The sequence below is a fragment of the Metarhizium album genome (assembly GCF_000804445.1).
Source record: "Metarhizium album ARSEF 1941 chromosome Unknown scaffold_11, whole genome shotgun sequence".
Lineage (NCBI taxonomy): Eukaryota > Fungi > Ascomycota > Sordariomycetes > Hypocreales > Clavicipitaceae > Metarhizium > Metarhizium album.
Genome location: NW_024467585.1, coordinates 535932 through 563479, shown reverse-complemented (window position 1 = coordinate 563479; position 27548 = coordinate 535932). Strand labels below are relative to the sequence as shown.

The 27548-nt window shown below is 57.0% G+C and overlaps 9 protein-coding genes across 9 annotated transcripts; 5 read left to right on the top strand and 4 right to left on the bottom strand.

Annotated features, from left to right (window-relative positions):
* Positions 1-23: 23 nt before the first annotated feature.
* MAM_04910 (hydroxyisocaproate dehydrogenase) lies at positions 24-1351 on the bottom strand (the record flags this gene model as incomplete). The annotated part of the gene is made up of 5 exons (XM_040823708.1): positions 24-128; positions 193-806; positions 887-1001; positions 1082-1180; positions 1250-1351. 5 exons carry the CDS (start codon positions 1349-1351, stop codon positions 24-26), a joined length of 1035 nt encoding a protein of 344 aa, XP_040678379.1.
* A 732-nt stretch (positions 1352-2083) lies between these two features.
* MAM_04909 (C6 transcription factor) lies at positions 2084-4568 on the top strand (the record flags this gene model as incomplete). The annotated part of the gene is made up of 6 exons (XM_040823707.1): positions 2084-2697; positions 2755-3191; positions 3264-3523; positions 3574-3628; positions 3695-3993; positions 4083-4568. 6 exons carry the CDS (start codon positions 2084-2086, stop codon positions 4566-4568), a joined length of 2151 nt encoding a protein of 716 aa, XP_040678378.1.
* A 1542-nt stretch (positions 4569-6110) lies between these two features.
* Positions 6111-7007, top strand: MAM_04908 (uncharacterized protein; the record flags this gene model as incomplete). The annotated part of the gene is made up of 3 exons (XM_040823706.1): positions 6111-6329; positions 6382-6619; positions 6679-7007. 3 exons carry the CDS (start codon positions 6111-6113, stop codon positions 7005-7007), a joined length of 786 nt encoding a protein of 261 aa, XP_040678377.1.
* Positions 7008-7135: 128 nt separating this feature from the next.
* On the bottom strand, positions 7136-8900 carry MAM_04907 (Major facilitator superfamily domain, general substrate transporter; the record flags this gene model as incomplete). The annotated part of the gene is made up of 2 exons (XM_040823705.1): positions 7136-8108; positions 8176-8900. The coding sequence occupies 2 exons, from the start codon at positions 8898-8900 to the stop codon at positions 7136-7138; spliced, it is 1698 nt and encodes a 565-aa protein (XP_040678376.1).
* A 1208-nt stretch (positions 8901-10108) lies between these two features.
* MAM_04906 (uncharacterized protein) lies at positions 10109-12545 on the bottom strand (the record flags this gene model as incomplete). Its single annotated transcript, XM_040823704.1, has 4 exons — positions 10109-11379; positions 11483-12214; positions 12313-12366; positions 12539-12545. The coding sequence occupies 4 exons, from the start codon at positions 12543-12545 to the stop codon at positions 10109-10111; spliced, it is 2064 nt and encodes a 687-aa protein (XP_040678375.1).
* A 2309-nt stretch (positions 12546-14854) lies between these two features.
* Positions 14855-16499, bottom strand: MAM_04905 (uncharacterized protein; the record flags this gene model as incomplete). The annotated part of the gene is made up of 2 exons (XM_040823703.1): positions 14855-16234; positions 16347-16499. The coding sequence occupies 2 exons, from the start codon at positions 16497-16499 to the stop codon at positions 14855-14857; spliced, it is 1533 nt and encodes a 510-aa protein (XP_040678374.1).
* A 943-nt stretch (positions 16500-17442) lies between these two features.
* Positions 17443-18584, top strand: MAM_04904 (uncharacterized protein; the record flags this gene model as incomplete). Its single annotated transcript, XM_040823702.1, has 2 exons — positions 17443-17627; positions 17708-18584. 2 exons carry the CDS (start codon positions 17443-17445, stop codon positions 18582-18584), a joined length of 1062 nt encoding a protein of 353 aa, XP_040678373.1.
* Positions 18585-22972: 4388 nt separating this feature from the next.
* On the top strand, positions 22973-24341 carry MAM_04903 (BAR domain containing protein; the record flags this gene model as incomplete). Its single annotated transcript, XM_040823701.1, has 3 exons — positions 22973-23099; positions 23158-23444; positions 23523-24341. 3 exons carry the CDS (start codon positions 22973-22975, stop codon positions 24339-24341), a joined length of 1233 nt encoding a protein of 410 aa, XP_040678372.1.
* Positions 24342-24811: 470 nt separating this feature from the next.
* Positions 24812-25906, top strand: MAM_04902 (Cyclin H; the record flags this gene model as incomplete). The annotated part of the gene is made up of 2 exons (XM_040823700.1): positions 24812-25618; positions 25670-25906. The coding sequence occupies 2 exons, from the start codon at positions 24812-24814 to the stop codon at positions 25904-25906; spliced, it is 1044 nt and encodes a 347-aa protein (XP_040678371.1).
* Positions 25907-27548: the final 1642 nt, after the last annotated feature.

The following is a 27548-nucleotide window of genomic DNA, read 5'->3' as shown; positions in this document are numbered from 1 at the left end:
TCCATCACTGCTACCCCCTCCGTTTACGCCTTGGACGTAATGGGTTTCTGCTCCGGCACCTGTGTCAGAAGCTTTCCCCGTGTCACCGCACTCTTCACATTGTCAATAACGAGCATCTCCATTTCCTTCTGCATTTCGAACCGTCAGCAAAAACGAGTCGTTCGATGCAGTGTCGGCGAAAGAGCCACTAACCTGCGTATCAACGGTGGCAGTGCCGATATGGGGTAGCAAGAAGGCACCGGGGTGCTTGGTCAACCCGGGATTGATCTCCGGCTCCTTGTCATAGACGTCCAAGCCGACACTCCAGACCTTGCCGGACTCGAGGCTTTCGGCGAGGGCTTGCTCGTCAATAATGGCCCCCCTGGCGGTGTTTACGATGATGACCCCGTCCTTCATCCGGCCCAGTTCTTGGGATCCGATCAGTCCCCGCGTGGCAGGGCCCAGCGGCAAATGCACGGAGATGACGTCGCTGGTCTTGAGCAGCTCCTCGAAGCCGACGTAGCTGGGGACTTGGCCGGGTGCGAATTGCTTCTCAATGTCAGCGACGGGCTTCCTGTTGTGATACTGCAGCTTGAACCCGAGAGCCGCGGCCCGCCGTGCCGTGGCAGTACCGATGCCGCCCATTCCCAGAATGCCCAGGGTCAAGTGGTGAGGATCACGGCCGAGGGGGCTGGCGCCTCGCCACTTGCCCTCGCGAAGGGCTTGCTGGGGGATCCATGCACGACGCAGAGCACCGAGCATGAGGAAGATGGCCGTGTTTGCAGTGGCGGCGTCGACGGCCTTGGGGGTGTTGGAGACGGAAATATCTACCGAGAAGCTTGTCAATGCAAGGGGACCTGGCCTCGCCTCTCCCCGCGATGCATATGCGTTCGGAACTAGTGCTTACTCTTGTCGGTGCAGGGCTGGATGTCGATTTGGTCGTAGCCAGCGCCATTGTGCGAGATGAATCTCAGAGAGGACGGAAGGTGGGAAACGAGCTCGGCGTCGAATCGTCCCGTTATCTGCAACCACCTCACCAGTCAGGCGCCGCACGGGTGAAGCCAAGCCGCAGGAGAGGAGGCAATAGAATCTGGGGGCTTACCTCGACGGAGTCGTAGGTTCGCGAGATTGCAACAAGACTGTCATACTTGCCGCTGTCGCAGTCGCGGATAAACTCCTCCCGGCTACCGGAGGTGACTTGCTAAGGAAGTTTGCACAAACCGCGTGAGGACAAACGTCTCATCTACATGCTTTTGAAGGGTTGCTGTACCTGAACATGCGCGACTTCCGAGAGCTTCCCGAACTCGGCTTTTGCGTGGTGGACGACGCCAAGCATCAAGACGCCCGGCTTCTGCACTGCAGGACCTGCCATGTTGTCTGAAACGGACATGCGGAGTGGGAAAAGGCGTTCCGAGACAGACCAGGACGATGATGACCTTTTGAAATAGTACCTGCCTGCCGCCTCGGAACTAAAGAGGGAAAGGGGGGGCGGGGCATTCGCAGACCGATCAAGACGGAGGAGTTGATTCAGTGGATGATGGATCGGTTCAATAATCGACCACGGATGCGAACGGGGGGGGCGTTTCGTCTGCTTCGCTCGGCACGTACCTTTATGGATTCCCGAATCCCGACTCGAGCAAGCCGTCCGTCGTGTGGGTCAAGTAGGTCCCGGCTATTGACCACGTCATGTGCCATGTCTCCACCACCTCGGCGGCCATCTCGCCGCAACTCAGCCCGCGCAGAGGCCACACAGCACAGACGCTTGCCCCCTTATTGCCACCAAAACGGCTTTTGAGCCCAACTTAAAGAACTCCATTCCATCGCCCGTCTGATATCATCTTACTAGCCGATGGATTCACAGCCGACGCAGTCGCCGATACGAGGCATGCCCCGATCAAAGGCCAAGCGAGTGTCTCGTGCGTGTTTGTCCTGCCGCACGCGCAAGACCAGATGCGACCTGTGAGCGTCTGCCAGCAATTGACGTTGACGTGTCCCCCTCCCCCCCCTTGCGGATGACGGGCGTGACGGACACGGCCCCTCGTCACGCGTCGGGCTGTGCCATCGCTTACTGACCCCCGTCCTTGGTAATAGTGATTCAGAGGGCATGTCCGGCTTGCCCCCGTGTCGCCGCTGCGTTGAACAACAGCTCGAGTGCGTGCTTGCAAAGTCGAGGCGTGGAGGCCGCAGGATCAAGGGCGTTCGCAACTCTGGTATTCAGCAGCCGCCGCCCAAGCATGACCGCCATCTCGGCCCGCCGTGGGAGCCCCGCGACCCTGCCAGCTCTTCGCCCGACGAGGACGAGAGTGACTACCGTGCCAGCAGACAAGGGAGTCAGTCTCGTCCTGCGCAGGCACCGGCCGACGCGGATCCGGCACGAGGATGGCCGGCCTCTCCACAACATGCCGGCAACTGGCGAGCAGACTGCCCCGACGCAAGATCCACACAGGAAAATGCAGATTCGAGGACGGGTTCCGAGGGACTGGAGGGCCATATCGCCACTACAGACCTGTTGAATCCCTCCGACGCCCTTGATTTGCTTGCCCAGGTTGCCGACCTGGACCCCGGCAGGCAGCCCAACGCATCGACGGGCCAAGCCGGCCGCGGCAACGGACACGTCGGCGGAATGCACCCGACCGTCGGTAGATCGGCCGCCAGCTACTACCCTCCCTTGGATGACGGTATTCTGACGCCTTCCGACGCCTCCTATCTCGTGAAGAAGTAAGTTGCCACGGGGTGTAGAGACGTGTCCACGGGCTTACACCCTGCTGCCTCTAGGTACCACGACAGGTTCCATCCTTTCTTCCCCGTGGCGTACGCCAGCATATTCGAAGAGGGTCCCATATCAGAATGGGCCGAGAAGGAGCCTCATCTTTTGACGGCCATCCTCACGGTGGCTTCCAAGGATGATCCCACCTGGTTCAGGGTGTACGACGCATGTTCTCGCCATATCGAGAGCTTCATGTCCACCCTCATCTATGCAGGGTCGAACTCGGTAGGGTCCGTCGAGGCACTGCTGATCCTGGCCGAATGGGCACCGCAGCGTCCACAAGAGAATTCCGCCATTGGCTGCGGACAAGAGGACCACGGTGCCTGGATGCTGGTCGGCCTGGCCGTCAGGCTGGGATACCTGCAGAGACTGGAGCAGACGGCGCTTTTACCGGACGATCAAAAGCCTTCTGCCGAGGTGTGCAGAAAGCGTGTGGTTTGGGCGGGTCAGTCGCCGGCACCCTCACTCAGCCTGTGCTGCCGTGACCCAAGACGAATCGCTAATGAGTGAGGTACAGCTTGCTACATGAGCGACCGACAGGTCTCCATTCGACTGGGCAAAGGCTTTTGGTCACGCGGTCCCGGCCCGGCCCTCCATCTGCGGGCGGCAGACTTTCCGACTCTGCAGGTCCAGACCCTTGGCCCGGACAATATGGGACTCTTGTTCCAGGCGCATCTCGAGCTCACGCAGCTGATTAGCAATGCTCACGACATCTTGTACTCGTCCACCAGCCACAGGAAGCAGCTGTACGTAGGCGGTGAATATGTCCGATACATTGTGAGTGGGAGCCGCCAAGCGAAGCCGAGCAAACTGCTAACGCATCCAAGGATGACTTTGCCCAGTTGGTCCGGAAATGGAAGCTCACGTGGGCAAACCACAGCTGTGAGTAGAGTCGTCTGCATCACCTCGGAGAGCCAGCCAGCCAACTGATTCCCTTTTCCTCACCAGTCACACCACCAGTCAAGGCGTCGTTGGTCTTGTCGTTTGAATTCCTCCGCCTCTACATCAACGCATTTGCCTTCCAGGCGAATCTGAACCGAGCAGCCGCGCGAAATGCCGAGGTCGGCCCGGGAAAGGCCGGCGGGCCGCTGTTTTCCAACATTGCCGGAAAGCCGGACGCACGGTTCATATACGAGTCCATCGACGCGGCGAATTCACTGCTCAGCATCTTGAACAGCTTCATAGACCCCGTGGCGGGGCTGAAGTGCATGCCTCTCAAGTACTGTCTCTACGTCATCTACGCGGCCGTGTTTCTGTTCAAGGCAAGCTGCCTCTGCCCCCCTCCCCTCCCCTCCGGCGGCAGACTGGCAAGAATTGCTCTAACGTCGCTCAACAGGCCAGGCTGGCGGGCGCAATAACTAGCGAGGGCGACCGGGGAGTCGGACGCGCGATCCACGGCACTATAACACAGCTGCAGAAAACGTCCAGCAACCCGCAGAGCCTCGGGAGGCGATACGCCACCTCGCTCCGGCTGCTCTGGAGGAAGTCGTCTGCAAAGACGTCCACCAAGGCCGCCGCCCGCACTGACCCGGTGGCCGAGCCACCAGAGCCCCCGGCGGACCAGCCGGAGGGGCAAGGGGATAGCATTGTGCCATCGGCGACGAGCAAGCCCACCATGGACATGGACCCGTTGAGTGGGTTTTCGTGGCGGGACCTGGACTCGCTGGGACAGTTCATCGCGAACAACACGGCGATGAATATGGCGGACGGGATGCTCGCCGGCGCAGACTTTGACTGGGAGCACAGCTCGGGAGGACTCGATGACCTCGCGATGCGGCCGCAGTTTGACACGATGTGGGCGGGGCATGACATTATTTTCTAGGGAACCAGCATGGGCTGCGGTTTGGGGGTTGCATGAGTGTGTACGTATATCTTTCTCACCGTGGCCGCATGGCTTCAACACGCGGAGATGTACGTGTGGACGCCCGCGCAGTAATCACCATGTGCCGTCTTTTGCTGTGCGTCTTCTGGCGGCCCCACTCTTAAATTACCGACCACGTAACTTATTCCGTACTCCGTACTCCAAACGCCTGCCGCTCTGATAAACGTCAAAGGCGGGTCGGAATTTCGGAAATCAGGAGGCGTCGGCAATTGCTGCATGAAAGCGGGGCCCCCCCGGCTGGTGAGGACCCGCATCGCGCTTGGCCCGCCCGCCCACCACAGAACAGTCGGTCGCAGCTTCCGCGGCATCCGCAGCATTCATATGGCCCGTTAAGGCTGTGCTCCTCAGCACCCAGTGGAGCTACAGCATCACTCCCTCTCCGGGTAGTCTAGTTGGTTTATGGCGTCTGACTGTAATTGGCACACAACAGTATCATCAGAATGTCGCGTGTTCGAATCACGCCCTGGAGATTTTTTTGCCCTCGCTCGGCCTGACGAGACCCAGCCACGTGGCGGCGGCGCGCGGGGACTGCTTTTTTTTTTTTTTCGTCTCATTTACTTCCTCTCTCTGTTCTGTCTGTTCTTAGGCTGGCTCCTCCGTTCCGTAACCGCTCAGCAGACGGCTCTATACGCGTGGCTAGTCTAGTCTTCGTGTCGGCAAAGGTGTCTTGACGACAGAGAGACAGTGGACCGACCGACCGGCTGGCCGTGCCGTGCCGTGCCCTGCCCATCGCCGCATCCTCATTCACAGGCATAGTGCTCCGTAGAGTCTGGCGCCGCGCGATTCCTCGCCTCTCTGCCTGGAGACGTATCTAGGTATCGGGTAGCCGCCCGCGCATGCACCGTCCAATCGCCGTCAATGGGTCGATTCATCACGGACTTCACTCCGTAGCAGAGACACCTCCGCAACTTCCCCGCCGGCGCCCAGTTTTTGTCTTGCAGACACATACAACATACATGCACGTGAAGTCAACTAGTTATTCCCGGCACCTGTTGCGGATTCTCGCGAGGGACACGGGGGCGGTTCGTCCATGGCAAGCGGGCCGGCCACACGACACAAGTGGTGGAATTTGCTAAGCATGGCGGCGAGTCGACTGGATGTACATGTCTGCCGGCAGATCATCTCTAGCAAGATGCAAGACGGGACAAGATGCGGGCCCTCACGGCCTTCTCTCAGCCCTCACACCAGGCCAAGGCTACCAACCCATCGTCATCATGCCAACCTCTCGCTCAGCATCTCAGCGAACCCCATTGCGAAAACTTCTTCCTCCCCGACCGCAACGTCGACGTGCGGGCCGTCATCAGCAGTTCCCTGCCCGACGGTAATCTCGGCATCATCCATCGGGCCGCGTCTCGTCGTTGCGTGGCCCGCAGGCGACAGCGGCATCGGTGCGGTCGTGCCGGACAAGAATTCTGATACACCCGAGCATCCCCGTGTCCCTAAGGGGGACGAGGCCTCCCGTCGTTCACCAACTCGGTCGAGATGGCGGTACTTGTTCTCGGCAGCGTCCGGACCATCCGCCGGCTTCACAAAGGACCTAGCCTGCCGAGCCCCGTCATCCGAGACGCCGTAAAGGTGGCCGAGGGCAACGGCACGCGGGTGCAGCTGTCGCGGTTGTGGCTGGACAACCTCACGACAACCACCCTCACCGGGCCCCCCTGGAACAACGACTACAGCAGCGTCAGCATCTCCAAGGACACCGTCACTTTTGGATCGCGGCTCTACCACTTCTCTGCGCCCCAACTACCCGCAGCTTCGGCAGCTGGAGCAGGCAGATCCTCAACAACACGTCCCTGGCCGCCCGCGACAGCCTCATATCCGCGCTGCTCCCGCAGCCGGTTCTCAGCACGGGCCGTTGAACGGCTCGGCGGTGGAAGCCGTGATCGGCGCCGCCCTGGAACGCATCAACCGCATTGACGGGTCGGTGTGCCACGATGAGAAGGTTGACGCAGTCGCCAACCTTCTCAACCTGCAGAAGAACATGGCGCCGCGTTCGAGAAGGACCAGTCCGTCGCGAGCCTGAACCATTCAAGCGAGCCTGTCGGGCCAGTTGTCCTCGTCACCGGCTTGACAACAAACTCTACGTACCGCGGGAACGTCGTCCGGAGCCGGCGGCTCGCGTTCATGGCCGCGGCCTTTGAGAGGCAGCTCGAGCGGTGCGGCAGCCCGACGTCCAGCGGATCGGGCTCTGCGCCGCGTTTCTGCAGGGATGAGGCGGTGATTCTGTGGGACGTCACAGACGACAACCAAGAGCAGCTGTGGGAGCTGGACCTCTGGCGGAGCCCAGAATGGAACCGGCGGAGCGTACGAGTTCTCGCCCTTGGGCGTGTTGCGAGCGATGTGAGAGCAGCTGCGGAGTTTGTCGTTTCTGACCGTTGAGAGGAATACCAAGTCTCAGGCGGTGGGAATCCGTCCATGGCTCTGCCAAGGTATGCAGGTTCCGTCCCCACCATCCTGACAATCTCCTCCAAGACGCAGGTGAGCCAAAACGTTGCCCTGACGACGCGCTAATAAATGTAGATGAAGTCGTCGTTCTCGCAGTCGGTGAGGTCCAGAAATGCCTTGTCCCCGGGGCGCGCCTCGCCAGCAAATCCGGCAGGTTCAGTTGCTGTTTCGACGGGCTCCCGGGTCCCCGCGCTCATGGCGCGGTGCGCAGATTGCATCGAGTGATCGACCGGCCTTGCCGTCTTGCCGTTTCGGAGACGCCTCTTTTCTTGGAGCTTGTTGAGCAGGATCAGGTTGGCCCACTGGATGAGGACGACCGCCACGAGCGCCACAAAGATGCCCAGGCAGGCCCTGAGGCCGGGCCTGTAAGCGGGCGCGTCGCCGTCGTCGAAGAGGAGCGGGCCGATGATGTTGCCGGCCGCGCTGGCGGCGTTGTACACGCTCATGATGGCCGACTTCTTGGTCGTCCCGGCCGTGTTGCCGACGATCCAGGTCACGATGAGTGGGTTCCCGCCAAAGAGGCACGCGAGAAGGTAGTACCCGACGAACAGGGCGGGCTTGGCCGACGGGTCGCGGGGGACGGAGTAGAGCACGGCCAAGCCGGCTACGACGGGGAGCATGAACACGGCCAGGACGACTCCCTTGAGACGCGCCTTTTGGGCCAGGAAGCTGGCCAACAGGATGACGACGATCTGCACGGCGCCAAACGGCATGTTCAACAGGCTGGTCGTGTATTTGTCTGAAACCAGGCCGTTGAGGATGAGGGGGCCGAACGTGTTGGTGACGCTGGCGCCAACGTTCAGCAGCAGCGTCATGCCGATCCACAGGTAGGTCTTGGGCTCCAGGGCGACCTCTAGCAGGTGCGGCCACTTGAATTCGCGGGACCCCGTGCCGGTCTGGTTTGCTCGAAGTCGTTCGACAGCCTGGGCCTTTTCGTGCTTGGTGAGGAACCGGGCCGAGGACACATCGTTGTCGAGTTTCCAGTACACAAAGGGGGCCGAGACGACGGTAAGGAGACCGACGAAAAGGAAGATGCTTTGTGTCGGTTCTGTCAGTCCCAAAAAGCCTGCCTTCACCCGAAGCAAAAAGAGTCGACACTTACATTTGCCACTCCCTCAGCACGTCAGACTCGATGTGGCCCAGGCCGCAGGACAAGGCGGCGGCAACGATGGTCGCGGCTCCGTTGGTGCCGTACCATGCAGCTACTCGGATCGGCTGCTCGGCGCGTCGGTACCACTGGCTCGTGATGATGCTGAACAGCGGCAGGCAGCCGGCCTCGAAGAGCCCCAGGAAGAAACGAGCTGCCATGAGGCCCCCAAAGTCGTGGCAGGCGGCCATGGCAGCCTGCGCGATGCCCCATCCCAGACAAAGGGTCGGCATCAGGATGCGATGGGGCACCTTGACGATCAGGAACGACGACAAGGGCTGCCATGCTAGCTGGGCGATGGGGGCGATGGATCCAACAAGCGAGTACTGGTAGCCGGTCAGATGGGCGTCGGCCATGAGTCCGTAGGTGGCGCCGTAACCAAGCACAGACTTGTCGAGGATCTGTAGGAAGTAGACCCAGACGAGGATGGCCAAGATGACCTTGTCCGTCTTGCGGCAGATGCGGCGGCTGTCTTCTTCAGTCAGCTCGACTTGCCCGTCGCCAACGAGAGCCAGGGCCCGGTCACCACGCCTCAGTTGAAGTTGCGGCACAGCAGTCTTGATGGTCGTGCCGTCGTCAACCCCGTGGCCGTGGTGGTGCTCCTCGCGAGCAGAGTCTGGCTTGGGATCTGGATGTTGTTGCTGCTGCTGCTGCTGCTGCTGCTGCTGTTGGCGTGCCATCATGTCGTGTTTCACTCGGCAGGACCGTGGAGAGGCGAGTGAGTGCGTGACAGCCAGTCTCCGCGGATTCCGACCACGACGGGAGCCGAGCTGCTCTTGTATCCTGGTGCGGCCAGCCGGACTACATATATCCGACATCAGCATATGAGAAGGATTGGACCAAAGTCGCAATGAATGGCAACCTGGGCTGCTGGGATTCTGGGACCTTTCGATCCCCCCACATGACGTGGAGTCTTGGGAGTCTTGGAGATGCAAAGAAGGATCGGCACCCAGGCCATCTGACAAGTTGGACGAGACGGACAGTTGCGGCCGCCGCGAGAGGCAGCAGTCGAGACGCTCGTGTGCCGACTCATCTGTGCTCGCGAGATATCTGCCCATCCACCTGCCTGCCAACCCGAGAACCTGAGAGTAGGCAGAGGGGCAAGGGGCAGGGCAGCAGTCCAAGCCGACCACCACGTGACGCCACCTTTTCCCACCCCACGCGTTTAGACTCGGCGCCGTCACACGAAAGTGTATTTCCCGCAAGTTGATTGGCCTTTTCGCCTCAGATCTCGGCACGACCCACGTCCCGCCCGTCCCCCCCACCGTCACCACAGCTGCCCTGGCGACGGGTCGGCATTTGTATTTGCTCGATTTCATGGTCTTGTTGAAATTCCGCTGCAGCAATCACCAGTAAGCCAATCGAATGACCAGGTGGCGTGGCAGCAAACCACGCACCGCCATGCCAGAGCAAACAAATCCCCCGGCGGCTGGGATGATTGATCAGTCGCTGATGCCCCAAGCAACGGGCACTGTGCCATAAATTTTGCAGTGTGAGTCGTGGATTCGGGGCGGCTATTTATTTGCCGGATGGCTGGCGAAGCTGCTGTTTGGGCAGACCAGGCAGACCGGCATCCGGCTAACGGGGCCGTGGCTACTTGGCTTGTTGCCATGGGACGTCGACAAAATCAAGGGCGTCTATGGGAGACTTGGGGCCGCGCATGGCGACGGCGTGTGACGGCGGCGAGTACGTGCACTATAAGAGGGTGAGACCACGGGCGAAAAGTGACGACGCTCAGCGCATTGCAAGAGGAAGAACGGGGTTTGTGCGGCATAGCCGTGTATATTCTCATCGTGTATATCCCAGATCTCGTGTTCCATGCTCCGTGATGACCATGATATCCAAAACAACAGAAAGGCACCGTTAAATGCAGCAGCGTCAAATGCAGCTAAAACTTGATGACGGGCAAGTCCGACATGTGAACCTTGGCAGCGCCGTATGGGATCAGCCTATACGACTTTTTCTCCCCGGTGCATGTTCTGTCCGCAGGCGGCACGTCGGGAATGGTATCCCTGTACAAGTTCCACTTGATCTCGCACCCGTCCACAGTCATGTAATTAGGCGGCTGTGCGTGCTCGAAGATGGGGTCAATGAGGCGCTTGTTCCGGGCGTCGGCGTACCTCAGGGTGGTAGGGTCTATAGCCACGTTCCAGGGCTTGGTGTTGGTGATGTAGTAGTCGCGGAGTTCTTTGTAGGGCAGGTAGTCCAGCCCGGGGCCCCTTGTGTCGTAGTAGGCGTGCGGGTAGGACGAGTTGGCGGCGAAGCCGACGTCGAGGGCGTACATCATGTTGCCGAAGAAGACGGCGACGGCGTCGTTGGGACGCGCCTCGGTGCGAATCGCGGCGCCAATGGTGAACCTGACCTTGGAGCCACCCGCCTCTATCGGGACCCTTTGCATGCCCTTGCCGGAGTGGGAGGCGACGGCCTTGGTGGTGGCGGTCATGTTGGTAGCAACGCCGGCTGGTGATATCGCCGTGATGGTGTAGCTGGTCGCCCAGTCTGGGACACGCAAGTAGAGGTCGAATGATGCGTCTGCGTCGATTCGATACTCCAGGGTGTCTTCGAAGGGGTATGCCGTGTCGCAGGTGATGGTGACGGCGCCGTCATTTACCGTGGTAACCACCTTGGTCGGGCTGAGGAGGGCGTGGCCGAGCCCCCCTTCGCCGACTCTCACCCAGCTGTGGGAGACAAATTTGGCATATCCCTGCCCGTGGTTGACGGTGCAGCACGGGTACAGGGGCTCCATTCCAAATGTCGTCGCGAGGCCGCTGTTGGCGGTCGTGAATACAGGCGGCGTTCTGCCGTCCGCCTTGGTCACGTTGACGGCCCACGGCTGATTTGGCTGCGCCATGTACTGGTGCGCCCACTTGTCGCCCGTCATCATGACGGGAAAGGCATTGAATATGATGCGCTCGGCCCTGTCGGCAAAGGAGTTGTCGCCGAGGATCTGGTAGAGGTAGGCCAGCGAGTAACTGGTCTCGACGGCCGTACACAACTCACTGCCACCGTAGGGGGCCGAGCCGGCTTCGTACTCGTCGGCAAGAATAGTCCCGGAAGCCGAGCCGTAGTTTGCAAAGGTCCAGTCCACGGCTGTGCGACTGCTTTCAGCCAGGGCCTGGCTGCCATTGATGCGATACAGCACGGACGATGCTTTGAGGCCTAGAAGAAGTAAGGGAGGGGGAGGGAGAGGACAGGTGTCAGTATAGAGAGTACTTTTTACGCGCCGGCGTCAGAGCAGCCGAGGTTGATGGTGTGCACTCACCTTGTCCGACGTTGACGCCATGGATATATGGAAAGAGGTCTGCATTTGTCGGATCAGCGCGCTGGGGACTGGCGTAGTAGACGTTCCATTTGCGTGGATTCTGGGAATAGAACAAGTCCATATTCTCCCACAGCAACGGGTCCTGGGACGACGACGGGTGGCGCTCAAGGAGCCATTGAATGGTGATGATGAGATCGTGGATGCGGACTTGGCCCCATGAGCAGTCAATGCCGCCGCGACACCGGACGAATCCCTCGCTGTTGTTCTTGAGCATCTTGTTGGCCAGGGCCATGAAGCGACGCAGGCTGTCCACGACGGGCTTCTCCCAACTGTCCTTGTCCGCCTCGGCCAGCTGGATCAGACCGAGGAGCATGGGCGTTCGTGCCCAGAAGTTCCTCGCGTCCCCGACCTCGGGGCCAATCCAGCCATCCTCGGCCTGGTAGCCGAGGACCTGGGCGGCGACGGTGCGCGCCTGGTCCTTGAGTCTGTGATCGTCGAGCGTGTAGGCCAGGGGCACGATGGAGTTGAACCAGTACGGCAGGGCCTCGTTGAGATTGCTGTATTCGACGCCGCCAGTGCCAGGCTTGTTCAGCCAGCTGGACGAATTCACGTACACGTAAAAGTCATGCTCATGTCCAAAGAGGCCGTCGGCCATGGCCCGGCTCTCGCCCCGAAGCCAACCGCTCGGCTTGATGTCTCCCAGGGGCAGAGGGGCATGATGCCACGGCTGGACTATGCGACGGGGTCAAAACGGCCGGTCAGCAACGGTGCCGATGCTAAGGGGGACGTTTTGTGGTTGTTCGAAACTGTCTCCGCCAACAGGTACTCACGGATTCTCACGGATGACGCAGCGCCAACGAGGGCGCCGAGAGGAAGCTGAGCGGCTACAAATCGTCTTGTCAATCGCATTGTCGCCAGAGAAGACGGCAGACACGACTGCCAGGGAGAGAACACGAGCGAGAGAAGAGAGGCGACTCTGTTTCACACACCGGGAAAAAGCAGATCGTCGTATCGCGGTGATCAGCAGTCTTTATGAGGTGGCACTCCAAGACTTACCATCCATATCCATGCTTGCTTCCACCCCCGCCTGAGACGTGCAATCACGAAATGACGAGGCGGGTGACGGCGCAAAGACATGGCGAGATGCAACTATGCAACTAGCTCAACGACCTCGCAGGCCGTGGCACAAGAGGAGCGAGGTGTGGGAAATGACACAGCCTCGTCGGGTGCCCATGTGCAAAAACAACGGAACGCGGGTCTGGTGGAATGCGCCAAATGCACCGCAGGCACGTCGGCAAAGACCACGGGCGGAGTAACGGACCGAAAGGCGAATGCCCAGGCCTCAGTACGGAGGACGAAGCACCCGAGGTGCAAAGGCGCGGTGCGGCGCGCCAGGTCTGGTCATCGAAACAAGGACAAGGCTCTCGAAGGGGATCTTGCAGGGTGGGCGTGCGTGATGTGATGAGTCTGCCTGGGTTTGAATGCAGCTGTCGCGTGCGCTCACGTTTCCTCGGTGCAACCTCGACCCCAACCTCGACCCCGACCGCACGGACCACGGGGCGAGGCGAGGACTGGGCGCGTGGGGGAAAACACCCAAAAACACCCAAAAACAATTCCCAAAAAAAAAAAAAAAAAGAAAGTCACCTGCAGTCTGTCCATGCGGGACAGGATGCGGGAGAGGATGCGCGAGCGGGTGCAGGTGCGGGTGCGGGTGCGCGCCCGGATGACAGAAGAGCATGCGTAAAAGAAGTTCCTCGAGACTAGCACTTACCCCTGGGGCCACGTACTCAGTACCAAGTCACTGCTCGGTACGGAGTACGTACTCCGTACTCCGTACTTCAGTATGTACTACCCAGGCTACTTGTCGGTATGTCGAGTCTCCTGATTCCAGCTGCATCAGTTGACCATGTTCACATTGCACGGCGCAAAAACGAGTGCGTACACCTATTGGTCAGTCAATATGGGCTACGCACTCGCACGGCAGTACCGCCCACGCGTTGTTTTTGTTGACGAAGACGACGACGATGATGGACCGCTGGCCCTCACCGGCCGCGTTTGCGTCCCCGTCTTGGATCCTGTCTTGGCTCTTGACCTGGCGTCTTTGGTGGTCATCACACGTGGCATCCCGTTTCTGTTACCAGTACTCTGTACTCCGTACTGCCAACGACTACGTACTAATGGCCACGTACGACAAGCACAAGCGTCGAGTTGAGACACGCACACGCACGACTTAGACAAGGTTCCTGTTCATTGCGGCGTCAAACTTGTGGGCCCCGCTTTTCTGCAGACTCAACAGGTACAGAGCACGTCCCTTTTTTGGCAACGCGGTCAGCCACTGAACCTTGAGCGTAAAGAGTCATCACAGGCACGTCTATCCAGGCACCTATGCCTACTTAAGGCACTTGGGCACTTGGGTGCTCCAACGGCCATTGAATGATTTTCGTTGGCGCGGACCCCAGTCGGCAAATGCACGGACCTGGTCACGCACTCACAAGAGGTCACACACGCTTCACCAACCAAAAGTCGCCGGGCACGAGGAGCGGCAGTCAAGTCGAGTTGCCCAGGTACGGAGTACGTACATACAACATGCAGGTGCGGAGTGCGGAGCCTGAGTGCGTGTGGGGTCCTGACTGCGGCGCACCCCGCACCCCGCCCACAGCATATCCTTGCTCCCGCCTTTGCTCCCCCTCTCATCTCCCGTCCCCGTGTCGCACCAAACTTAAAAATGTCGTCCAATCCGAAAATCACCCCATTGGTCGTCACGGTGGGGAGTTGTGCTGAGTACGGAGTAGCGACCGCACTGTCGTCCATTCTTCTTTGATGGTCCGTACAAGAGGCACACTGGGGTTCCGGACGCGACGGGGCTGCACACATGATTGCGGCCAGATCCGGGACGCTTCGACGATTTCCTGCCCCGGCTTCGCCAGGCCCCCGCAATGGCGTCTCCCATTCCCGTGGCATGGCCCGAGGGATACTACTGCTGGGTTGGGGTTGGGCTTCATCACGCTGCCCTGCAGCCTGCTGCCTGCTGCTTGCTGCGGCGGGCTTGCATGCTTGAACCAAACCAGTTGACCAGTGCAATTGCCACGGTGACGGCGCTGTGTTCCTGCACCACGTCACCCGCTCGTGATCCGTGCCCTGCCACCTGGATGTACTACTCTGTAGTCGCGAAAACAAAAAATTATCTACAATACGGAGTGCCAGCCCGAGCTTTGGCCCGGAGTCCCAGGTCGACGCTGATGACCGTGACAATGCCGCCTCCGCCTTTACATAATGCCAAGAATAAACCTAAACCATGCGTGCGTGGGCCGTAACGATTCCGCTCGTGCGACAGACGTCTCATGCAAGGCCACGGCAACCCGTCACACATCCTCACTCAGACCACGGAACACCGACGCCGAAATCCTCCGCAACCTTCATTGCGGAGACGACGCATCCCTCCAACAACACCAGGCCGTCCCAGCACCAGGAACCCACTATCCACACGTTGTCCTTGCCATTCACCCATACTTCCTCGTCGCCCGGTGCCCACGTGCCCTTGCCGCCCATCACCCTCTGCACCATGCCCCTACTCCGTGTGGTCCGTAGCGTGCGGGTGAATCTCGACACGTGCAAGACCCCTTTGCGCTCTGCTTCTGCGATGCAGGCCGACGGGCTCGTCCTGATGACCACTCCGCTGCGCAAGAAGTGGGACGACTCGGACTGGGCCGCGCCGCCGTGGAACGTGGTCCTGAACTCCATGACCTGCGCGTCGCCGAGACGATAGGAGCACGCTCCTCCCGACGGGGCACCTGCAACCGATACATCACCCGACGGCGGCGCCAGGATCGAGCTCGTCACGGGAGCCGTGGGGATCACGCTGAGCGTGCATCTAGACGGGCTGAAGATGGTGGCGGCAGCGTTGGGCGACACGGCCAGCACCACGCGGTCAAACACGTCCTCGGCAGAACGAGACCCAGACCCTCCGTCGTTTGTCTGTTGCCAGCGCACGAGAACGCCTTGCTGGCCAACGCGGGCCACCTGCGTAACACGTGCTCCCAGACGAACGTCTTTGATTCCCTTGGACAGCGTCGACTGAACGCGGTTGACACCGCCCTGGGGAACAAACGTCTTTCGGAGGAAGGACCCCTTTACAAAGCTGACGACATCGCTGGCTGGAAAGTCCAACATTTCCGCGTGTGAGCAACTACATATAACGCTGAGCACGGGCAGCAGGTAGTAAACGTAATACTGGTGCGGCAGCCGTATCCTGTGCAGATACTGCTGCAAGGTCTCGCAGCCGCTGGGTGATTTTCCAGCAGCAGAAGCAGCAGCAGCAGCCGCCGCCGCATCCAAGCACGGCTCTGGCCGACTCGTCCGTGGCCGGAGAAGGAAGCAGGCCATCAAGAACCACAGGTGGCATATGGCCAGATAAAAGGTGTGAAGGATACGCCGCAGGGAGCTGTGCCAGAAATCGGGCGATAGAAGGAGAAGTTCGTGCAGCCGCCTGTTGTAGGTGAAGTAGGTGCCGGGCATTGCGTCTGCCCTTCTCGGTTCGGCGGTCGGCTCGGTTTGCCACGTCGACGATGACTTGGTGTAGACCCAGATGAGGCGAATCCGTTGAAAGCCAATGCCTAGGTGCTCGTACATGCGGCACAGGTTCTTGTAGTAGCCTCTGCAGAAGCTGCGGGGGGGGAGGTCTACGCGCTCACGTTCGCCCGTCTTTGCATTGTTGAGCGTCACCGAAGCGGCGTCGAGAGACAGCGTGTCTGCCTACACGACGTTGGTGGTTGTGGTTGTGGTCGTCAGTAAGCTATCTGCAGCGAGTGTTGCCATGCCAGCCACGGGTCAACATTTTCAAGTGAAATGCACGACACAGACGTACCTGTTCGAAAAGCGTCACGTCGTACCGCTTTCGCTGATCATGGTGGACCAGGTATGCCGTCGTCAGGCCAGCCAGGCCAGTTCCGATAATGGCCACACGACTTCTGTGATGAGAGGAATCCGCTGCCTCGGTCTGCAGCTGGCTCTGTCTCATGTTTCTACCCAGAAGCACCTTGGTTCCGCTGGTCTGTACGCAGTCGATGTCTCGAGTAGTCGTGGCGTTGTTCTGATGTTGACGACTTTTCAAGGAAGTCGGGTTCTGTACTGAAGGCGGGAAAAGACGATGAACTGTTTTGCAAGTGGCCCTTACTGGATATCTCGATGCTCGTCGACACGGAATGGATTATCCGTCAGATAGAGATAGGTAGAGCGGTCGTGCACGTGGCGCCTGGCCTCAACGGCAGTCTCGAGGCAAGTCTGAGTCAGTCTGTCGGAAAGATGCCACTAGATATATCAGTTCGAGGCTGGATCAGGCGACGGACCTCGGGCTGTACAGCGACGCCGTTGTGCTGCCAGTCTCGACGGGATCGTTGTGTTATCCACGAAGTCACGCACAGCAGCAAAAATATCAGGGAACGGCGCAGCCATGTTCGGACACGGCGTAAAACTGGCTGCAAGAACACGACGCCATTGGACCAAAGGCGACCCTGTGCCGATGCGGCGCAATAGACATGCCGACCTCTGGGCTCAAGGCCCAAGGGACAGTGGAGCCACGTCGGGCCCCGCGGCCGTGCTCCGTTTGGGCGCTGCGCTGCGCTGCGCTGCTGCCGACATGTGCCCCGGAGCTTTGTCAGCATTGTGCGGGGCAAAAGGGCCGCCCGAAATGGCGCGTCGCCAAAGTGCCTTGGTAACGAGCTCTCGGGACGTTCCGCGCCGTGCAGAACGCCTGGCCGTCCTATATCGATCGGTGGACAATTTCTCGCTTCGTCCACCGACACTGGTGTCCCAGTTCCTGGACAGAGGATTGCGCTCACAGAGGCTGCGTTGGTGGTCAATGGCTAGGCTACCTGAGCACCACTCCGACACACCTCACCCTCCCGCTCGCTTGGGTTTGGACGACAAAACTCGGCTGTAGACTGCGTTGTACCGCAGATACCATGCCCGATTCCTTCTCACCGAGGGACTTCATCCTCGGAACCCTCGTCGGCTTCCTCGTCGCCGTGGCGCTCGTGTCCATCGGTACCTTCGCATTTCTCCGCACAAGCGACGCCTACTCTCTCGGGCACTGGAAGCTGAACCTCAGAACCCCCCTTGGGTCCATGTGGATGAACCTAGGATTCTGGTAGGACCGCCCTCTGAGAACTGCCTAGGTACCTGTTTCTCTTCTTCGTATATTGCGCTAACGGTTCTCTCACTGACTAGGAAGACGGATGACGGAAAGCCAACAGAGCATTTCGACGAAGCGACACGGGCCTTGTTACAACAGATTCTGGAAGCCGCGGGGCTCCGTGCAAAAGATGACTCGCCCGCAGGGCAGGATTCCGTTGCCGTGCTCGATCTGGGCTTTGGCTGTGGCGACCAGACCATGGCGCTGGCCAGGCTGATCCGCGCTGAGAACAGGTCGCGATTCCGGTACGTCGGGCTCACGCTCGACGAGGCACAGCTTCAGACCGCACGGAGGACGCTCGACAGAGCCTTTGCATCGGGGAATGGCGGCGAGGCGGCCGGACTGTCTCCGGACTGGTTCAAGCTGTTCCGCGCGAATGCCGCCCGGCCCGAAACGTGGAGCAGGGCGATACGCTCGTCGGTGGAGGGGTTGGCGCACGAGGCCTTTTCTGAGCGCTGGCTCATGGCGCTGGATTGTCTATATCACTTCTCGCCTTCTAGGCGGCCCGTCTTCAAATTTGCTGCCAAGACTCTAAACGCACACGTCATGGCCTTTGACTTGATCCTGGATGAAGAGGCATCGAACTGGAATACGCTGTTGGTGAGGCTCGTGGGGCTGGTCATGGGATGCCCCCTGCGCACATTTCTCACGGAGGCCCAGTACAGACAACAACTGGTTGAGTGTGGCTACAATGGTGAACACATTGAGATTCGAGATATCTCGGATCATGTGTTTGCCGGTGTGTCCGGATATCTGAAAAGACAGGAGGCTGCGCTGGGCCAGTATGGAATATCCCTGGGAGGTTTCAAGCTGGCAGGGAGGCTGTTTGCGTGGTTTGATAGAACCAGAGTGGTGAAGGCGGCGATTGTGGTTGGGCGGACAAAAAAGGGGGACAAGCTGAATGACGTTTGATGTTTCAACAGAGAATGGCGTGGCGTGTTTCTTAAGGCCCAACCCCTTTCGGGACACTTTTAAGATACGGCCGGCCACCTGGCCGCCCTCGCTCGTCGCTGCGCGGCAGTCGATTGCTGGCGCTACTCGTGAAAGCAGGCGACGTTTCGACCGAGTTTTGCTGCTTTCCAGCGAGTACTACAAGTTTGTCCCCACAAACCACTCCAGCCGCTTCCGCCTTATTTTTCGTTGTCACCACAGTTCGCTTTGGTTTGGAAACGGTAGAGTTTTGTCCAGGTCAAACAGCACTGTCCAAGAAGGGCCTGATTGTTCTGTAGACAGGCCTGGGACAGCTTCCGGATGGTTTCAACCGTTGCGAGAGCAAGGAAAATGGTTCGTTTTCGTGCATGTTGATCAAACTTGACCCCTTGTTCTGCATTTCCACATCCAGGTCAGACAGCCGTATGAGCTGGGAAACATACAGCGAAAGGCACCAATTTATCCTTGCAAACGTGTCCTCCCGCGGGAGCCGACCATCATCGGGCGCCATCGGCAACACAGCTGCTGCTTTCATGAGAAGTGTTGAACACTTGTTGAAGGGTTGACGGACCTGCTGGACCGTGTCGGGCGGAGCCAATCGTTCCCGTGTCCCGCCACAGTCTGGGACGAGGACCAGAAAGGTGGTACAGGATGGAAGTACTCCGTACGCCGTACTCCGTACTCCGTAGCATGACAATCATTCCACACGTGGAACCAGTTTATCCAAGGGCAACATTACGTCGTGTCATTGCTGAGAGGGGTTGGAAAGGCGAGACATTAGGAGCTTTATGTTGGTCGTTTGAAAGAGCATCCGACCACTGACCGCTGACAGCTCGGGCGCATCGTGGAAGGAGCGACCGGGGGGAAGCAAGGAACAAGCTTCCTCCTCTTGCAGGTTGCGTCGTGGCCAAAAGCATAATTGAACTAAAAGTGGACAACATTGATGAATGGAAAAGCAGACTTCAATGTTTCTTGGAGATTTGGACGGTTTCCGAACCTGCGTGGCACTGGATTGGTCGAGCATTCAAAGGGGTGCCTGGTCGCAGATTTCAAGATGGTGTCCCGTCTTGAATTGAACCTAGTGGTGGTCGTTGCATGCGGTTTTGGGGTGTTCAAGATGTTTGTCCGAGTAAGTAGACGGCCGCGTCTCGAAACCAAAGCCTTCAGCTCAGTCTCCAGCGATCTCTGCCGCTCAGCGCTGCCTGTAGAGAAGAGCTGGGGAGGACAAGAATCGGCAGACTTCTAGTTCATCCGTGTCTCGTCCGTGGCTCTTGGAGAGTGTTTGAGTCTCTAGCCGCGAAACAGTCGTCTATCCATGTATGATGTACTATCCCTTGCCGAGCAGCTTGGCAATTTGATTACCGTGGCATCACTGGGGACTAACGGCGGCGTAGATCGAGGACCATTGAAAAGCTTAAGAGACTGGACTGAAACGTCAGAACGGCGGCGGCAGCGGACCATCTGAGCCCTGAGCTTCTCACCCAAGGATGAAAAACCATCCCTTCATGCAACTTGGCAAATCGAGGGCGGCAGATTGGTTACTCAACGAGCGCTTCGGACGACGATGCAAGAACGTGTTGAGCCATTCATTGCAACCAACAGTTGCGCAATGCGAGTCACCGGGCTTCACACCGGCCGGTCGCAGCATTTGCACGGCCAACATTCAACCCACAGAGCAGGGCGTCTAAGTACCTACTTAAGAAGTAGGTAACGTTACTCAAGTGCCAAGTAAGTACCTACCTTAGGTACCTAACTTACTCAAGTCCCCAAGTAGTACGGAGTAGATAGGTACTTACCAACTTTACTTGAGTACTTACGGAACAGGCACCTAGGTTAAGTACTCAGAGTCGGGGTTTCTGTCGCATAGCATATAAGGTGGTCTACCACACACAAAAGTGTGGCGTGGGCTACGCCCAACTTTTAGTGTGACAGTTATAAGCCCGGGAGGGTTACACTCTGTAACTTCTCACTATAGCGCAACTACCTTGCTATAACGTTTAAATCCTACTAGTAGGAGCACTCTAAAAAGGCTACTTCTATATCTTAGAAGTATATTTACTCTATAAGAGCAGCCTCTCTCTAAATAGAGAGGAGGTAAAGCGAGTAGAGTTGTAAGATGCCTAGCAGATAGAGCTAGCAGATAGATCCAGCAGAAAGTAGCAGCATATAGTAGCAGCACATAGTGGCAGCACATTATAGCAGCAGTATGCCTTGCCTAGGATCTATGCTCTACAAATAGCTCTAGCATTTAGGTTAGCTAGAGCTAGGGGGTGTGTCGCATAGCATATAAGGTAGTCTACTACACACAAAAGTGTAGCGTGGGCTACGCCTAACTTTTAGTGTGACAGTTATAAGCCTGGGAGGGTTACACCCTGTAACTTCCCACTATAGCGCAACCACCTTGCTACAACGTTCGAATCCCACTAGTAGAAGCACTCTAAAAAGGCTACTTCTATATCTTAGAAGTACATTTACTCTATAAGAGCAGCCTCTCTCTAAATAGAGAGGAGGTAAAGCGAGTAGAGTCGTAAGATGCCTAGCAGATAGAGCTAGCAGATAGATCCAGCAGAAAGTAGCAGCAGATAGTAGCAGCACATAGTGGCAGCACATTATAGCAGCAGTATGCCTTGCCTAGGATCTATGCTCTAGAAATAGCTCCAGCATTTAGGTCAGCTAGAGCTAGGGGGTGTGTCGCATAGCATATAAGGTAGTCTACTACACACAAAAGTGTAGCGTGGGCTACGCCTAACTTTTAGTGTAATAGTTATAAGCCTAGGAGGGTTACACTCTGTAACTTCCTACTATAGCGCAACTACCTTGCTATAATGTTTAAATCCTACTAGTAGAAGCACTCTAAAAAGGCTACTTCTATATCTTAGAAGTATATTTACTCTATAAGAGCAGCCTCTCTCTAAACAGAGAGAAGGTAAAGCAAGTAGAGTTATAAAATGCCTAGCAGATAGAGCTAGCAGATAGATCCAGCAGAAAGTAGCAGCAGATAGTGGCAGCACATAGTAGCAGCACATTGTAGCAGCAGTATGCCTTGCCTAGGATCTATGCTCTAGAAATAGCTCCAGCATTTAGGTCAGCTAGAGCTAGGGGGTGTGTCGCAAGCATATAAGGTGGTCTACACACAAAAGTGTGGCGTGGGCCACGCCCAACTTTTGGTGTGACAGTTTCCCACCTTGGGGACCCGCTGGTGACATCTGGATGGATGACATTCACTCATTCAGTATTTCATCACCCCAGATGCCCCAGTCAAGGATACTTCATTGCCGAATTCCTGCGCGCAGTCTTGGCGCTGTGGCCCATCCAGATACCTAACCCGAGTGCTGCCAAGTGCTTCAGTTGTCCTGTCAAGCCGGCCCCCCACCCCCCCCAGTCCGCATCGTACCAAAAGCGCTCGGGCCAGGCGGCCAGGCGGCCAAGCGGCCAAGGGTCAACTGATTGATGGCTAAAAACAGGCTAGCCGCTCCAGTCACCAGCGGAACCAGACCAGGCTCAGACAGAGCGGTGGACCCCGGTGCCGTTGGCATGTGGCGGTTACAGCAAGGTACGCGTGTCACTCCTCGATATCGGCCGCTCGACGAATGCGAACCTGGCTGCATCTAATCCGTACGAGCCCTACAACCCTCAACCCTCAACCCTCAACCCTCAACCCTCAACCCTCCATCTTGAATACATGCGCAACTCAATCGAAGTGTCCATGCACGAAACAAAGCTGCAGACGGCCGCCTCCAGAATGTGCCTTTGTCTCCACTGAAAGCCGACGCAGACCAGCCATCAAAGGCAGGTCCCAGGTCCCAGGTCCCAGGTCCCAGGTCCCATGTCCCAGGTCCCATGTCCCAGGTCCCACGTCCGTATCTATCCATGCACAAATGTACGTACTCCGTACCAGACAATGGCACATCATACTGGGCGGTGCGCAGTAAGGACATGTAGCATCTTGCCGTCAAGCGATGTTTCTGTCCTTTCATATCATTACGTCTCGCTCGCTTCTTGGCCGCCTGCCTGCCTGCTTTTCTTATCCTGCTCCAGTCCCTTGCTCCCACCCGACGCCGCTCCAACCTATTGCCAACCACTCAAGGTTTTTTTGATTTTTTTCCCTCCAGTCTTCGAATCAGTTTGACATTCCATCAACTTTGCTGGCATCCGCTGCATTTGGGGCTCGTGGCCAAAGTCTTCTTTTCTCTCGTTTCTGATAAGCTATCCCCTCCCTTCCTTCCTTCCTTCCTTCCTTCCCTTCGTTCCAACTCTTGGGCGTGGTTGGGGAAATACTTCGTTTTGCATAATTGTTCACACTGAGAGACGACAATCGATCTTTACTTTCACACCGAAAGTCAGTACCGTCAGAGACATTTCGAGCAATCATGTCATTTGCAAAAAAATTGGACCGAGCCGTCCAATGGGCCGGTGAGAAGATGGGCTCAGAGGCCAAAACCACACACTCTGATGAGTTCCAGAGGCTAGAGGCCGAAATGGCGCTTCGTCAACAAGGTCCGCTTCCTGATGACATCTCGAGCTTGGTTTTGCGCGCACTAATACAAGTGTAAAGGGATGGAAAGCCTGCAAAAGGCGACTACCGCATATTCGAAATGGATCTCTCGCCGATGTGAGGCGGCGGAAGACAAAAACCGAGCGCCCCCCACCGCCGTGCTTGGTCGTGCCATGGTGGCACATGGGAACGATTTTGACCAGGATTCGGAGTTTGGCAACCATCTCGTGGCTGTTGGCCGTGCCAACGAGCGGATCGCAAATCTTCACAACAACTACGCCGAGGAGGTCAATGCCAACTGGCTCCATCACTTGGATCGAAACGTTGCCATGATGAAAGAGTACCAGGTAGGTCCACTACCTTACACTTGACAAATACGTCGTATTTTTGTCCTTCCAAGGTGTTTTGCTAACAATGGATATCAGGCGGCTCGTAAGAAGCTAGAGAGCCGACGACTCGCGTACGATACCAGTGTTGCCAAAATGCAAAAGGCTAAACGAGACGATTTCCGTATTGAGGAGGAAATGCGCGTCAGCAGAACCAAGTTTGATGATACTAGCGAGGATGTCATGCGTCGCATGCAGGACGTTCAAGACACTGAGGCGGAGTCGATTAGCGCCCTGAACTCATTCTTGGAAGCTCAGCTCAATTATCACGAGAGAGCCGCGGAGGAACTTCGACGCATCTGCCAGTCACTGGTAGACGGCGGCCCAGCAGATTCCCAGCAACAAGACGAACTTCGCATTTCCCGAACCCGAAAATCCTCCATCTCCACATCTTGGCCCAAAACAAGACATGTCTCTTCGGAGCAATTGAGCCCGGCTGAGAGACTTCCCAGTCGTCTCCTGACAAGCTCTCAGGCTGCCCAGCCACCGCCTCCTCTGCCGGCACCCTCCCAAGATCCGCGCCAATCGTTCGTCCGCGCTGCTACGTTTGGTGAACAAACCCCGCTAGCATCTGTGGCCACTAGGACGCCATCAATGGCCCGCACCGCCACTGACAGGAGCTCGTATACTGGCCACTGCGAGGATGTGTTTCGAGATGATGAATCTACTGGCAGTGGAGATGGAAGCCCCGGCTGGGGCAATCGTAGTACGAGCTCTGCCACCAGCTATGGCAGCTCGTCTCGGATGACAGGCGGCCACGAAGTCAAGAAAGCGCCGCCTCCACCGCCACCTGTGAATAGAGCAAAGAAGCCTCCCCCGCCGCCCGTACCAGCTCGACGGGCTCATTTGGGATACTAAGCAGCCCGTGTCGGGTGCGGGTTTATTTTTGGCCATGCGGCGCCAGCTTGATGCCGGATTGAGTACGGGCGCGACGAAACGCGGCAGGTATGGAGGTTAAGTTAAATGCATACCACTCTACTGCAGTTGCCCAGGACGGCTCTATGAGAAACGACCAAGTTTATAGTTTATTGAAACCATTTTCGTGGCCAGTTTGCACCTCTGTAAAAATGTGATGGAGAGTGATGGCAGGTGAAACCCAGACAAATTGCCTCGGCTACCAAATGTGCAGTGAGGAGTCCTCTGGCGCGAAACCGACGCCACATCACGTGAGCGAGACACCTCTGGGTGAACTCTGGGTGAAGAGCTGTGGTTTTTGAGCCTTCCATCTGCGCCCTGCATGGCTGATGGTGCGAACAGCTTCGGCGCAGCACGCCCTTTCCATCGCTATTGAATAATAGCTCTTCTGCACTGGCTCGGAGTGAATAGCCATGGCTACCGAGGACGGGCGGTACCGAAAATCAAGCCAGTTTCGACTATGGTCCTTCTCCCCAGCCACGTTGCAGGAGCTACGAGAGAAGACGAACTCGTTGGCAAAACAACAAATCGCACCTCGCATAGACGCCGTCCCCGACTTCCTCACCCCCGACGAAGAAGCCAGGCTGGTGAAGTTTTTCACCGTTGAACTCATTCGAGCGGCGCAGTTCTGCGAGTTGCCGACGGAAATCCGCGCAACCGCCGCCGTGTTTCTCCGCCGGTTCTACACGACAAACTCGGTCATGACCTATCCGCCCACCGAACTGCTCAAGACCTGTTTATTCTTTGGCTGCAAGGCAGAGGGTTTTTACATCCGGCTGTCCAAGCTGGCCGAGAAGTTCCCGAACACGACGGGCGAGCAGATCCTGGCCGGGGAGTACTTGCTATGTCAGGGCATCCGGTTCGCATTCGACGTGCGGCACCCCTTTCGAGCCCTCGAAGGCGCCATCCTGCAGCTGAGGATGCGTCTTGCAGACGGGGACGCCAGGATAAACCACGCGCACGCGCGGGCCAGGGAGATCCTCAAGTTCAGCGCGCTCGTCACGGACGTGTATTTCCACTTCACGCCGAGCCAGATCATGATGGCGGCGCTGCTGATGGTGGACTCTGGGCTTGTGGATATCCTGTGCCCCAGACCGGCAGAGAGCGCCGAGTCGAGTGGGGACAGCGCCGTCCGTGACAAGATCATGACTACCCTCGAGAGCTGCCGCGCCATGCTCGAAGACGAGCCTCCGGAGAGGATGACGGAGTACTGGGGCACGGTAGGGACCCAGTCAAGTCCCTTGACATCAAGTCTCGCTGACGACGAATAGCCGGAGATTGTCAGGTCGATGAAGCCGTTGCGAAAGAAACTGCAACGATGCCGGGACCCGGACAGGGCTGACCTCGTGGCCCTGCAGCGGGCGCGGCGAGAGCAGGCCGTGGTCAAGCCCAAGAAACCGAGTGCCACAGACGACGGCGCCGTCTTTGGCGGTGCCGAGGCCAGAGATGCAAAGCGCCGGAAAGTCGACAGCACGGACGACGTGTTTGGTCCCGCGCTGGGGCAGTGACGCCCCAAGACGAAAACCGCCACCGTGCAGCTACGACGTCACGATGGACCGGAGCGAGACAGCCATGGAATAAAGGCACAGCTCGGCACAGTTCAGCACGGCACAGCTGCCTGTCGCGGCCGTGCCATTGGCGCTTGCGCGAACGCCGCCGTCGAGATGGAGAAACACGCCGAAGCGTCGCAGCTGTCACCTAACCTGACTAGCCGCTGATGCCTGCAGTGCGCGAAGATTCAACGGACCCTAGTTACTTGGCGGAGACGATCGGAGCCTGGTGTCACGACACGAACCCGCGGCCTAGTCTCGAGCTCACGACGGGAACAGGGGCAACCGTTCGCTCTGGGCGGCTGCGGCGACGAGGCTCTGAGCCAGCCCCCTCTTCGCAGCGGATAGAACAGGCCGCCTCGTGGGCGTGCAGAACCACCCGACGCAAGCTCCGTACCACGGGCGTGAGTTGCTTGCACAAGCGTGGCACGCGTGGTTGCAGCGTGGCGTCCCTTTGAGACGACATCTGAGGCGGGGGTTGACGTGCAGAACCGATAGTCATATTCCCAGATAGAGCGATAGAATCCCAAGTGATACCGTGCGTCCATGGTGTCCCGACGTCAAGTGCGCAGTGTGCAGTGCGCACGGAGCGGTGATGTGAGCAAGAGCCAGCGGTGTCGTGCTCCTCCCTCCCCTTTCGTACGGCATGTCACGGCTGCCCTGCCGGCTCGACAGGGCCGTCGACATAAACCACAGGAGGTCGAGGCGTCCGGGACCGCTACGGCCGTCCACGACGATGGGCCTGTTACTACCGGGGCGTTGGCCGGGCTTGAATGTGAAGAGGAGAGCTCGAGGCGAGGCCAAGCAGCGCCGGCACTCGCGGACGGTTTGTATAATAGGGTTCTTAACTAGGGCTGCTACCGTCTGTCGAGAAGCCTGTACTGTACATGCATGAGCTCAGCGTGTCCGGAAACACCAAACGTACCCGCCAGCCCAGCGACACAATCAATCCTCTTGCACAGGTCCCTAGATGATCAAGTGAATGCGACAATGATACAAGGTATGCGGTACTCGAGCCTACTCCTTCGCCAGGTGTGTGTGTGTGTGTGTGTGTTTGTGAAAAAAAAAAAAAAAAAAAAAAAAAAAAAAAAAAAAAAAAAAAAAAAAAAAAAAAAAAAAAAAAAAAAAAAAAAAAAAAAAAAAAAAAAAAAAAAAAAAAAAAAAAAAAAAAAAAAAAAAAAAAAAAAAAAAAAAAAAAAAAAAAAAAAAAAAAAAAAAAAAAAAAAAAAAAAAAAAAAAAAAAAAAAAAAAAAAAAAAAAAAAAAAAAAAAAAAAAAAAAAAAAAAAAAAAAAAAAAAAAAAAAAAAAAAAAAAAAAAAAAAAAAAAAAAAAAAAAAAAAAAAAAAAAAAAAAAAAAAAAAAAAAAAAAAAAAAAAAAAAAAAAAAAAAAAAAAAAAAAAAAAAAAAAAAAAAAAAAAAAAAAAAAAAAAAAAAAAAAAAAAAAAAAAAAAAAAAAAAAAAAAAAAAAAAAAAAAAAAAAAAAAAAAAAAAAAAAAAAAAAAAAAAAAAAAAAAAAAAAAAAAAAAAAAAAAAAAAAAAAAAAAAAAAAAAAAAAAAAAAAAAAAAAAAAAAAAAAAAGAGAAAAGCAAAGAAGAGAAAA